The sequence below is a fragment of the Giraffa tippelskirchi genome, chromosome Y, assembly GCF_054371585.1.
Source record: "Giraffa tippelskirchi isolate mGirTip1 chromosome Y, T2T-mGirTip1v1.2.pri, whole genome shotgun sequence".
Classification (NCBI taxonomy): Eukaryota; Metazoa; Chordata; class Mammalia; order Artiodactyla; family Giraffidae; genus Giraffa; species Giraffa tippelskirchi.
The window spans coordinates 7636214-7649864 of record NC_137290.1 but is presented as its reverse complement, the minus strand read 5'-3'; the positions used below and the strand labels follow the sequence as shown (position 1 = coordinate 7649864).

General features: G+C 37.4%; 1 protein-coding gene across 2 annotated transcripts in view; it reads right to left on the bottom strand.

Moving 5' to 3' along the window:
- Positions 1-5251: 5251 nt before the first annotated feature.
- Positions 5252-13651, bottom strand: part of LOC145537628 (eukaryotic translation initiation factor 2 subunit 3, Y-linked-like) — a 29942-nt gene continuing 21542 nt past the window's right edge. For both annotated transcript variants that reach the window (XM_081568398.1, XM_081568399.1), the window contains exons 11-12: positions 11504-11676; positions 5252-5658 (exon numbers count right to left, since the gene is read on the bottom strand). In XM_081568398.1, coding sequence (XP_081424524.1) covers positions 5595-5658; positions 11504-11676 — 237 coding nt within the window. In that variant the 3' untranslated portion in view covers positions 5252-5594. The remainder of the gene's footprint in view (positions 5659-11503; positions 11677-13651) is intronic.

The window sequence follows — 13651 nt, the reverse complement described above, 5'->3', positions numbered from 1 at the left end:
GACACTGTTTCCACTGTTTCTCCATCTATTTCCCATGAAGTGATGGGACCCAACGCTGTGATCTTAGTTTTCTGAATGTTGAGCTTTAAGCCAACTTTTTCACTCTTCTCTTTCACTTTCATCAAGAGGCTCTTTAGTTCCTCTTTGCTTTCTGCCATAAGGGTGGTGTCATCTGCGTATCTGAGGTTATTGATATTTCTCCCGGCAATCTTGATTTCAGCTTGTGTTTCTTCCAGCCCAGCATTTCTCATGATGTACTCTGCATTTAAGTTAAACAAGCAGGCTGACAATATACAGCCTTGACATACTCCTTTTCCTATTTGGAACCAGTCTGTTATTCAACGTCCAGTTTTAATTGTTGCTTCCTGACCTGCAAACAGATTTCTCAAGAGGCAGGTCAGGTGGTCTGGTATCCCCATCTCTTTCAGAATTTCCCAGTTTACTGTGATCCACACAAAGGCTTTGGCATAGTCGATAAAGCAGAAATAGATTTTTTTTGGAACTCGCTTGCTTTTTCAATGATCTAGCAGATGTTGGCAGTTTGAGCTCTGCTTCCTCTTTTTCTAAAACCAGCTGTATAATCCCAGAGGATGTGACCTAGGTAACACCTGAATGGTCCAGCGGTTTCGCCTACTTTCTTCAATTTAAACCTGAATTTGGCAATAAGGAATTCATGACCTGAGCCACCGTCACCTTGCAGTCTTGTTTTTACTGACTGTATAGAGCCTCTCCTTCTTTGCCTCCAAGGAATATAGTCAATCTGATTTCGGTATTGACTATCTGGTGATGTCCATGTGTAAGAGTCTTCTCTTGTGTTGTTGGAAGAGTGTTGGCTATGACCAGTGTGTTCTCTTAGCAGAACTCTATTAGCCTTTGCCCTGCTTCATTCTGTACTCCAAGGCCAAATTTGCCTGTTACGCCAGGTGTTTCTTGACTTCCTACTTTTGCATTCCAGTCCCCTATAATGAAAAGGACATCTATTTGGGGTATTAGTTCTAAAAGGTCTTGTAGGTCTTCATTAACTGTTCACCTTCAGCTTCTTCGTCATTACAGGTTGAGGCATAGACTTGGATCACCATGATATTGAATGGTCTGCCTTAGAAACCAACAGAGATCATTCTGTCATTTTTGAGATTGCTTCCAAGTACTATATTTCAGACTCTTTTGTTGACACACCAGGTTAGTTACTCATTTATAAATACTGGAATCTGGGAATGAACATTCTGTTTCCAAGCGCACAGTTCCACCCCCTAGATTTACTATAAAACTGTCCCAATATCTCCTCAGGGGTGCAGACTGCAGCTGCAACTGCTTCAGATCATTACTCATCTGATCCAGGCACCACCTTCTAAGTTACCCTATATAATCTTATCCATTGATGATTTTTCATGCTTCTCAGTTCAGTGGGCATTTTTGTTCCCTCCATTCTCCATCAAATGCATTCCTGCCTAACAGCAGTAAACATACAGTTTTTAAGTGCATATAAAACATACAAAATATATCAAATTCTGGGCCAGGACAAACAAAATTCACAATTAAAACTCAGAAAATGTACTTTCTTGGGCTACAAAGAAATGAAATGAGATACCGTAAAAGAAGGTACCGGGAAAACCCCCAACTATGTGGGATCTAATCTAATACTGCTAAATACTCATTGATCAAAGTTTCAAAGGATAAATTTTATAAAACTTAAATATGAAAATAGTACGATTTACATCTGTGGGATCCAAGTAAAGCAGAACATAGAGGAAAATTTATAATACTAAATGGCTCTGTTAGAAAAAAAAATTAAGCTTCCAACTAAAGAACAGTCACTTAGATTCAGAGAAAGGAAATGGACAAAAAAAATTTTTTTAAGTGCAGAGATCAATATTCAAAAATGAAAACAGAGAAAAAAAGCTGGTTATTTGATAAGATAAATAAATTCATAAAACCCTAGTCTAGCTGAGCAGGGGCAGAAAAGGGTGGAAAATTAAAATTACCTGTATGAAACATGTTGTAACACTAAAGACTCAAATGTAGCAGGAAGATAATGGAATTGCACAAATAATTTTTACCTCAAATCCACAAATAACATGAAATGCATAAATTTCTGGACACAAACTATCATACTTCCTCATGAAGAGCTTATACTTAAGAAAGCAACTTAAATTGAAGGTTAAAATATTTCTATAAATGCAAAAAATTAAGAGCTTTTATGGCTTTCACTAAATTCTTCCACTCACTTCAGCAAAAAATACTATCAAGTCTGCACCAACTCAATACTTCCAAAATACTGCTAAGGGAATATATCTTCAGTTCATTCTAAGTCAGCATATCTAATTTTAAATTAACTGAACAAAATCATCATAATAAATACTCTCAATAAACTCCCCACAAAATAAAAGTCGTCTAAATTTAGTCTAAATAATTAACTTACAAACAATACTTCTGAACTCTTTGTACTTCACAATTCTACTGAACTATATTTAGTTTTCATTCTACCTAAGTACATTTTTCCAGGAAGAACTTCTTACTTCCACTTTTTCCTCTCCCAGTACTAAAATCTAGTTTTAGACTCGTATCATGTAAGAGTAAAATAATAAAGAAAGCCCTTCTTGGTAAAATTTTATTATCCTGGATGGCTCAGAATCTAAATTATCATCACCACTGCTACCATTTGAAGAAAGAATGGCAACCCTCTCCAGTATTCTTACCTGGGAAATTCCATGGACAGAGGAGCCTGGTGGGCTACAGTCCATGGGGCTGCGAAGAGGTGGACATCACTAACACTTTAAATTTCATGCTACCATTACCAGCAGTAATATCCTTTGTCTATTATCACTTTCTTTTACTTAATTCTTTGTGTTTGGGCCCTCTGTGTTGACCCTAAAAGTCAGCACTACTTATGTCAGAAACAGGAAAATGACACAATACATTAGAAATCAACATCCAAACTACAATTTTCATCATTCATGACTTTCCAGAGAAAGCACTAAAGTAGAAATGTTAGGAAAAGCTATTTCCACCCACCATGATTATCCTTTGAAATCGTTCCTTCCAACCCACTTCATTTCTAAACACTGGACTGCATGATTTTACTTACAGAATGAGCAGCAGACCTTTTGATTCCTATGTTTCAACTGCATGAGTTTCTCAGACAAAAATAATACATACAGAATTAAATTCAGAAGAATTATTTAAAGATTATTTTTAAAAGGTTTGCATATTTTCCCAATGATCTTACTGTATCTAAGTACTACTTTAAATACTGAGCACATGATGTATATAGCATGTCTGCAATGTGTTGGTTAAAAAAAAATGAAACATCATAAGCTATGTCCTAGTTATGATGTAGAAAGAAAATTTAAAAGTGTTTGTTCATTATAGTCTGTGCTCACAAAAATGTAAGTATTCTCTGATCTTTCATGGAAATAAAAGTTGTAAAAACTCCTAAATGTTTTACTTCTGACTACAATTACAGATGGAACCAAATGCCAAAGATATGCTAGGTAAATACTAATCAAAACTATGCTGATGTAACCATACTAGTAACAAATAAGTCTTACTAGCCAAAAACAGTATTACATTTATTTCCTTAGTTAAATGATACACAGAGTCTACTTTACCTAAACTTAACTCTCAATATATGTAAAGCAAAGACAGACGACCAAAACAAGGAAACTGAGAGTCCTCCATCATAGAAGGAAATCTTAACAGAACTAGCATTAATATAAAAAGCAAGTAAAATTGTATGGAAACAGTAATAGAATGAGCAGAGGAAAAAGAGTTTGAAAAAATGAATACCTCTTGAAAAACATTTAGGAAGTTCTATCTTGATAGCATGGCACCCACAAGTGGAAAATGTAGCTTCTAAAAGAGGTGTGTAATTTCACAGTTAAGGATATAAACTCTGAATCCAGATAATTTAGTTTTGAATTCTAATTCTGCTACTTATTAGCTTCAAGGCTTGGACAAATTTCTTAGCTTCCTTATGCCTCAGTTTCTTCAACGGTAAAATGGGGATAACAGTGCCCAGCTCAATGGAATTTTGTAACAAATTGCTATAAATAAAGAAGAGAACACTCCAAAGCACAAGCAAAGTACACAATAAATGTGTAAGTTTTTCTTCACAGGCGAAGGTTAGGTTATAGGAATTGCTAATATAAATTAAATCCCTTTTGGACTCAGCAGCTCTGTGATGCTACTGAAATCACATGCAGAACTTTAGACCTGAATGCACTTTTCTGGGAGATAAATCTGTTCTTGATCTTAAATTTATGACCCATATGCCTCATCAGCTTAAATGTTAATATTGCCTTTATATTGCTTTAAAAACAACATATTCAATACTGCAATACATTTAAGTCTCCCAGCCTACTGTATCTCAAATTGTCACTTTTTAAACATGATTGGCTTAAATCAATTTAAAATGTATCTGGGCTAAGGAAACATCATTATTTGCAAACTGCTTATATTATCAGCACTGCTCTAATTTTTTTCAAATGTGAATTAAAATCATCAGTATGCCAATTTTAACAATTATTACTTATAATGAATTGTTTTACACCATGAAGTATATGAGATCTTACTTCTTGACTAGACTGAACTCATGCCCCTTGCTGTGGGAGTGCTGAGTCTTAACCACTGGACTGCCAAGGAAGCCCCTCTAGTGAGTATTTTAAGGAAGAAGGGGAAAACAGGAGGGAAAAAAAAAAACACATGCTGCTTGATCAGAAAAAAAGGCTAGTAATTAGAATCCACGTTATAACTGTATCAACTAAACAATTGGGATAAAACATAAACTTGGCTTAAGCTTCCTTTGTTTCAGTCTAGTAACATAGTAAAGGCTGAGAAAGGTCTGTCCATGTAATTAATCCCTTATGCTCTAAGTGTTAGCTGCTCATCACATCTGACTCTTCACAACCCCACAGGACTGTATGTATAGCCAGCCTATCAAGCTCTTCTGTCAGTGAGATTCTCCATGTAAAAGTGCTGCAGTGGATCGCCATTCCGTTCTCCAGGGGATCTTCCCCACCCAGGGATGAAACCTGAGTTTCTCCACTGCAGGCAGATTTTTTACCATCTAACTCACCAGGGAATTCCCTACTTTAAGGGACAATTCAATTTGAACCTATTAACTCTCATTCTACATTTTAAAAAGAAGGCAAGATAAAATATGGGATAAAAAAGAAAATCTGGTTTTGAAGGAGACTTTGTCCACAGGTTTTGAATGGTGCAAGAGCCCCCAGAAATACTCAAAGGCAAATCATGAAAAACTAAGAGAAAAATTTTATTTCAACAGGTTCAGTGGTATGTGTACACTAGCAAAGACTGGTTTTAACAGCAGCTTCATTTGAAACCTGAACTGATGCACAAAAATGACACTGCTACAATGTGGGTTGAACCCAGCAACATGCTAATTCTGACATTTATCACAGACCCTAGTATTTATTTTAGAATAAAAACTAATTCTCATCAGAAAAAAATGCAAACAACCTTAACAGTTCTACCAAGGAATGAAATGTATTTGCTGGTATTGCTTTGAAATTATACCACTAGGTTGTTATGAGAAATTCTGACTTCATCCAAATATATTATTTAACTGATACTCTTCATTCATCATCTACTGTTGGCTTGATGATTACTCCTCTTCTTATCTGACCCCAACCAATTAAACTGCAAAATGAAAAATACAAGAAATTATGAATTTTAAATCCATTTCATTAGCATAAATGTAAAATTTTGATAAAACTGTTCTTACTACATTTTCCTTTAAATTCAAAGCTGTTCCCATAACATGCTGTTCTATAAAGAAAAGTCTGTATATTACCTTCTTAGAATCCCAGAGCCTCATACATGGATTTCGGCCACCAGAAATGACAAGAAAAGCAAACAAGTTGCTATAACACATATACTAACGTCTCTCTAAAAAAAAACACTACCCATTCAGAATAAGGAAACAGAGCACGTCACCTCCCCCTAGGTATAATGTCACAAGACACACACACACACACACAAAATCAACTTATTTAAAAAGAAAAAAGTCATTACTGATTTTTCCCTTGAAAAATGTGTCTTTTATAACACCTCAATGGATTATAACAGCTTTAAAGGGAAATAAATGAGAGAAAAAAGTAAAGAACTAGAATAGACAGCCTATAAACAGATTACTCTCAATAGCACAAACACCACACTGGACTGATAACTCAAGTTTCCCTTCCAAAACAAAACCACGTAAATATGAATTAAAAATACAACTCTGAAGAATATAAAAGAAGAAGAAAGTTAGTAAAAACGGGAGACTTGTAGGTTCCAGATATCTGTTCTCTACAGAACACCAAGTAAGTAACATTCTGACCAAAGCAGCAACTAAGGATAATACTAACAAAACAAAGCTACAGTCAAAAGAGAAAAAACTTTTGTGGCATTTTTGCTCACCCAATACAGCATAGCCAAGAAGAAGCCAATCAATCCACAGTTCCCCTCATGAGACAGAAGGAAACAAACAGAACTTGTTTTCAAAGGTCTGCCTTGTCTCAGGGCTGCTCAAGAGACTAGCTTCAGAAAAACTGTAGGCTAAGACTGCCTGAGGGATAACGGATTATGAGCAGAGGTATATAATAAAATGGGGTCACAGAGGAAGCAAGAGTGAGACTGAGGGACATTAAGACTCAGGGACATAAAACAGTTGTCTACACAGATAAATCTGACAAAAGAATACAGCTCCACGTAAGATGAAGCTTAGATACTAGGTTAATGTTTTCTTTCTGAAGTTTTCCAAGACTAGGAGGGATGCCTGTTTTTATAGTTTTTTCTTTTCTTCAAATGCCCAATCTTAAGTAAAACAAGGCATACAAATGTATAAGGAAGTAAGATCACAGTCCATGTAAGATAACAAAATAAAACTCAAGATACTAAATGCAGAGGCCCTGGACTTACTTGAGAAGGGCTTTAAAGCAAATGTCTTAAATATTTCCAAAGAACTAAAGGAGAAACAGAGACCTAAAAAACATTAGGAAAATCATACATAAACAAAATTAGAATTTATACATAGAGAATTTCTAAAACAAAACAAAACAAATTGTAAAAAGAATTTCTAAAACAGGAAATAAACAGAAAACAACTATAAACAAGTTCTAAAGCTAGAAAATGCTAGGACAATTGGAAAACTCTCTAGATTAATAAATCAGCAGATTCGAACAGTGTTGGCAAAGATTAACAAATCTTGAAAACAGGTAATCTGAATTACTGACTTTGAGAAGCAAAGAAAAAAACAAAAAAAAGTAACATCAACTAAATAACCTAAAAGACATCAACAGAATCAACATTATGAGAGTCCCAGAGAAGAATAGAGGGGCAGAGTTCATCTGAAGAACTAATGACTGGAACAATTCATGAATATATACAAGAAGCTCAAAAATTTCCAACTAGGAAAATCCAAAGAGGTAACAAGACACACTATGATCTAACCATCCAAGTCAAAGACAAACATAAAATGTTAGAACAGCAAGAGAAAATAGAGTCAGTACATAATAACAAATGTTCTATAGATTATCTCTGAATTTCTTAGCAGGTATCTTGCAGGCCAAAGGACAACAGGATGATACACTGAAAGAGTTAAAGCAAAACACTACCAAGCAAGTGTACTAACTTTAAGAACACTTTCAATATGGAGAAATGAAGGTTTTTCACAGATAAAAGCTACTTGAATTCATTATCAGTATACCTGGCTTTTATATAAATGCTAAAGGAAACCCTTCAAGTGGAACTGAAAAGACAGTACACAGCAATAAAAGATCTCTGAAAATGTACTGCTCTCTTCGTAAAGGAAAGAATATAGACACAGAAAACTGCAATACCTAATTCTGGAGCACAGAATCTAAATATCAAAGGTCCGTCTAGTCAAGGCTATGGTTTTTCCAGTAGTCATGTATGGATGTGAGAACTGGACTGTGAAGAAAGCTAAGTGTCGAAGAATTGTTGCTTTTGAACTGTGGTGTTGGAGAAGACTCTTGAGAATCCCTTGGACTGCAAGGAGATCCAAGCAGTCCATTCTAAAGGAGATCAGTCCTGGGTGTTCATTGGAAGGACTGATGTTGAAGCTAAAACTTCAATACTTTGGCCACCTCATGTGAAGAGTTGATTCATTGGAAAAGACCCTGATGCTGGGAAGGATTGGGGGCAGAAGGAGAAGGGGATGACAGAGGATGAGATGGCTGGATGGCATCAACGACTCAATGGATACGAGTTTGGGTAAACTCTGGGAGTTGGTGATGGACAGGGAGGCCTGGAGTGCTGTGATCCATGGGGTCACAAAGAGTCGGACAGGACTGAGCGACTGAACTGAACCATATACAAAGATATAATTTATCTATCATACCAACAGACATTAACTGCACAAATGGATCTTTAAAAGAGAGGGTGGCATGAATTGGGAGACTAGCACAGAAAGATATACACTACCATATATAAAATAGATAGCCAGTGGGAACTTGCTGTATGACTAGGGGAGCTCAAATCTGGTACTCTGTGACAATCAAGAGGGATGGGTTGGGGTGGAAGGGAGTTTACTGAAGAAGCAGACTTTTTATACTTATGGCTGATTCGTGTTGATGTATGGCAGAAACCAGCACAACACTGCACAACGCATGAAAAGATGCCCAACATCACTTATTATCAGAGAAATGCAAATAAAAACCACAATGCAGTACCATGTCACACCAGTCAGAGTGGCTGCCATCAAAAAGTCTGCAAATGATAAATGCTGGAGAGGGTCAGAGAAAAGGGAACCCTCTTACATTGTTGGTGGGAAACAAACTAGTACAGCCACTATGGAGAACAGTGTGGAGATTCCTTGAAAAATCAGAAACAGAAGTAGCATACGACCCAGCAATCCCACTGCTAGGCATACACAGTGAGGAAACCAGAACTGAAAAGAGACACGTGTACCCCAATGTTCATCGCAGCACTGTTTACAATAGCCAGGACGTGGAAGCAACCTAGATGTCTAACCACAGACGAATGGATAAGGAAGCTGTGGTACATATACACAATGGAATATCACTCAGCTATTAAAAAGGATGCATTTGAATCAGTTCTAATGAGGTGGATGAAACTGGAGCCCTTTAGATAGAGTGAAGTAAGTCAGAAAGCAAAACACAGATACAGTATACTAATACATATATATTGAATTTAGAAAGATGGTAACAATGACCCTATATGCAAGACAGCAAAAGAGACACAGATGTGAAGAACAGACTTTTGGACTCTGGGGGAGAAAGCGTGGCTGGGATGATCTGAGAGAATAGCATTGAAACATGTATACTACCGTATGTGAAATAGATCGCCAGTCCAGGTTTGATGCATGAAACAGGGCCCTCTGGGCCGGTGCACTGGAAAAAACCTGAGGAATGGACTGGGGAGGGAAGTGGGAGAGGGGTTTAGGATGGGGGACATATGTACACCCATGGCTGATTCATGTGAATGTGTTGCAAAACCCACTACACTATTATAAAGTAATTAGCCTCCAATTAAAATTAATTAATTTACAAAAAAAGAGAACATGGTAACAAAGCTGAAGAGAATTGCAACAGTCAATGTGAGTCATGATCATCAAAATGAAAAACACTAGAATTTCCCTAGTGGTCCAGTAGGAGAGTCTACCTGGAAGTGCAGGAGAGACACATTCAACCCCATCCAGGAATTCCCAAAACATGCTGCAGAGTAACTAAGCCCATGCACTATAACCACTTAAGCTAGTGGTCTAGATCCCTCAAGACACAACTACTTAGCCCAGATGTTGGAACTACTAAGACCAAGCACCACAATGAAAAGTCGGCAGAAAAGTAGTCTGCTCACCACAACTAACAGAATCTCCTGCACAACAAAATCCCAGTACAAAAAAATAAATAAATAGATTTTTAAAATGTGTATTCAAAACAAAAAAACAGTAATGGATTGTAACTGACTGAGTAACCTACACACCTTTGAGTACACATTACAGCATCTAAATAAATAAAAAAAGGAAAACTGGCAAATGATAAATGTGTAAAAGCAACACATAGTGCAGATCAATCCCAGAGAGAAGATCAAGCAAAAATAATCAGGAGGGAAAGGGGGAGGCAATTTGATGAGAACCAGGCTATCTGCCATCCCATCAAGGGTTCTCCCAATAGACCATTTATTAATCAAAAAAGAAAAAACAAAACAAAACCTTAAAGAGAAAAATTAGATGCCTTATATGAACGAAATTAACCTCTCCAACCAAGTATAGCCAGATAGTCTGTGCCTGTACGATAAGGACATAACACAAACTACAAACCAATATGGACTATGATAAATAATGTAAATGTAATATGCTGCTGCTGCTGCTAAGTTGCTTCAGTCATGTCCAACTCTGTGCGACCCCACAGACGGCTGGCCCACCAGGCTCCTCTGTCCCTGGGACTTCCCAGGCAAGAGTACTGGAGTGGGTTGCCATTTTCTTCTCTAAAATGTAATATGATAAAATATCAAACTGAAATTGAGAAACACTGTATAAATTAACTGATTTGTACTATTGAAATTTTAATTCATGTTAAGACAAGAAAAAGTTCCATATTAAAGAGAGTACAGGAGGGGATTCGCAGGCGGTCCACTGATTAAGACTCTGTGCTTCCACTTCAGAAGGTCCAGGTTTGATTGATCCCTAGTTGGGGAGGTTCCACATGCCAAGAAGTACACAGGGGAGGGAAAATGAAGGAAAGAACCCAAATGTGCAAACTTAAAAGAAAGAAAAAAAACTAAAGGAAAATGAAATGGAAATAAAAATAAAAAGGAAATATGATACTGGTCTGAAGAAAGGAAAATTCAGTAAAGGACAATGTTGAGACAGATGACAAAACTGAAAATAAAACTGCAGGTTTTATATTCTGCCAATGGGGAATTGGTGATGGACAGAGAGGCCTGGCGTGCTGCAATTCATGGGGTCGCAAAGAGTCAGAAACGACTGAACTGAATGTTAAAATCTTTGAACTAGTTGAATAAGAGAATATACTTAGTCTTACTAAGAATCCAAGACTATACTATCTACTCGGATATTTTGAAAAAAGTAAGGTACACACACACATATATACATATGTGTATATGTATATGGGTACAGACACATGTGCACATGCAGTAGTATGATATGAATATGAATAATATGATATATGATATGAATAATAAAATGAACAATGTATCTACACAAAAAGTCAAAGAAAACAGAATGATTGATTCTGAATTGTTTGCTTTTATACAAACTATGTCTGAGACTAAATGAAAGCCACTTTCAGTACATGGGGTAAAAACTGAAATACAGCATTACACAGCAGGAGAAAGTATAGATTTTAGTGATTCATATACACTGCTGAGTTAAGCCTTTAGAAGCACTGAATTCAAGGAAAAGAGTTTGTACCTGTACATGCATACACCATTAAGAACAAATATACCACGACAAAATGTGTATTGTTTTGCAATGAAAAGTGAAAGTTGACAAACGTACCGCCAATGTTTCTCAACTCTTCGGCTAAGTGCTATTTTTTCTCCCACTTCTGTGCACACAGGATTAGTGAGAACTATTTTACCCAAATCAGCCTTGACAGCACTAACTCTTCCTCCTGTTGAAAGGGATCCTATGTTCACCATGAGCACTTCATTCTTGGACAGCTTTTGTACCTTGGAAAATAAAAACAAAAAAAATCCTTAAATAAAGGAACTGCCTTACAAAATAAAGTGAGAATTTACTAAATAACTTCAGGATATAAGCTACGAAGGAAAAAAATTCTGCACTATATATATATCCTACAATTGTCAAAAAAAAAGGTTTATTATTTCAGTTCAGTCGCTCAGTCGTGTCCAACTCTTTGCAACCCCATGAATCACAGCACGCCAGGCATCCCTCTCCATCGACAACTCCCGGAGTTTACCCAAACCCATGTCCATTGAGTTGGTGATGCCATCCAGCCATCTCATCCTCTGTTGTCCCATTCTCCTCCTGCCCCTAATCCTTCCCAGCATTAGGGTCTTTTCCAATGAGTCAACTCATTGCATGAGGTGGCCCAAGTACTGGAGTTTCAGCTTCAACAACAGTCCTTCCAATGAACACCCATGACTGATCTCCTTTAGAATGGACTGCTTGGATCTCCTTGCAGTCCAAGGGACTCTCAAGAGTCTTCTCCAACACCACAGTTCAAAAGCATCAATTCTTTGGCACTCAGCTTTCTTCACCGTCCAACTCTCCCATCCATATATGACCAATGGAAAATCCATAGCCTTGACTAGACGGACTTTTGATGGCAAAGTAATGTCTCTGCTTTTGAATATGCTATCTAGGTTGGCCATAACCTTCCTTCCAAGGAGTAAGTGTTTTTAATTTCATGGCTGAAATCACCATCAGCAGTGATTTTGAAGCCCAAAAAAATAAAGTCTGACACTGCTTCCCCATCTATTTCCCATGAAGTGATGGGACCAGATGCCATGATCTTGGTCTTCTGAACGTTGAGCTTTAGGCCAACTTTTTCACTCTCCTTTCACTTTCATCAAGAGGCTCTTTAGTTCTTCTTCACTTTCTGCCATAAGGGTGGTGTCATCCGCATATCTGAGGTTATTGATATTTCTCCTGGCAATCTTGATTCCAGCTTGTGTTTCTTCCAGCCCAGCGTTTCTCTTGATGTACTCTGCATAGAAGTTAAATAAGCAGGGTGACAATATACAGCCTTGACGGACTCCTTTTCCTATTTGGAACCAGTCTGTTGTTCCATGTCCAGTTCTAACTGTTGCTTCCTGACCTGCATACAGGTTTCTCACGAGACAGGTCAGATGGTCTGGTATTCCCACCTCTTTCAGAATTTTCCACAGTTTATTGTGATCCACACAGTCAAAGGCTTTGGCATAGTCAATAAAGCAGAAATAGATGTTTTTCTGGAACTCTTGCTTTTTCGATGATCCAGCGGATATTGGCAATTTGATCTCTGGTTCCTCTGCCTTTTCTAAAACCAGCTTGAACATCTGGAAGTTCACGGTTCACGTATTGCTGAAGCCTGGCTTGGAGAATTCTGAGCATCACTTTACTAGCATCTGAGATGAGAGCAATTGTGCGGTAGTTTGAGCATTCTTTGGCATTGCCTTTCTTTGGGATTGGAACGAAGACTGACCTCTTCCAGTCCTGTGGCCACTGCTGAGTTGTCCAAATTTGCTGGCATATTGAGTGCAGCACTTTCACAGCATCACCTTTGAGGATTTGAAATAGCTCAACTGGAATTCCATCACCTCCACTAGGTTTGTTTGTAGTGATGCTTTCTAAGGCCCACTTGACTTCACATTCCAGGATGTCTGGCTCTAGGTGAATGATCACACCATCGTGATTATCTGGGTCGTGAACATCTTTTTTGTACAGTTCTTCTGTGTATTCTTGCCACCTCTTCTTAATATCTTCTGCTTCTGTTAGGTCCATACCATTTCTGTCCTTTATCCAGCCTATCTTTGCATGAAATGTTCCTTTGGTATCTCTAATTTTCTTGAAGAGATCTCTAGTCTTTCCCAATCTGTTGTTTTCCTCTATTTCTTTGCACTGATCACTGAGGAAGGCTTTCTTATCTCTCCCTGCTATTCTTTGGAACTCTGCATTCAGATGGGAATATCTTTCCTTTTC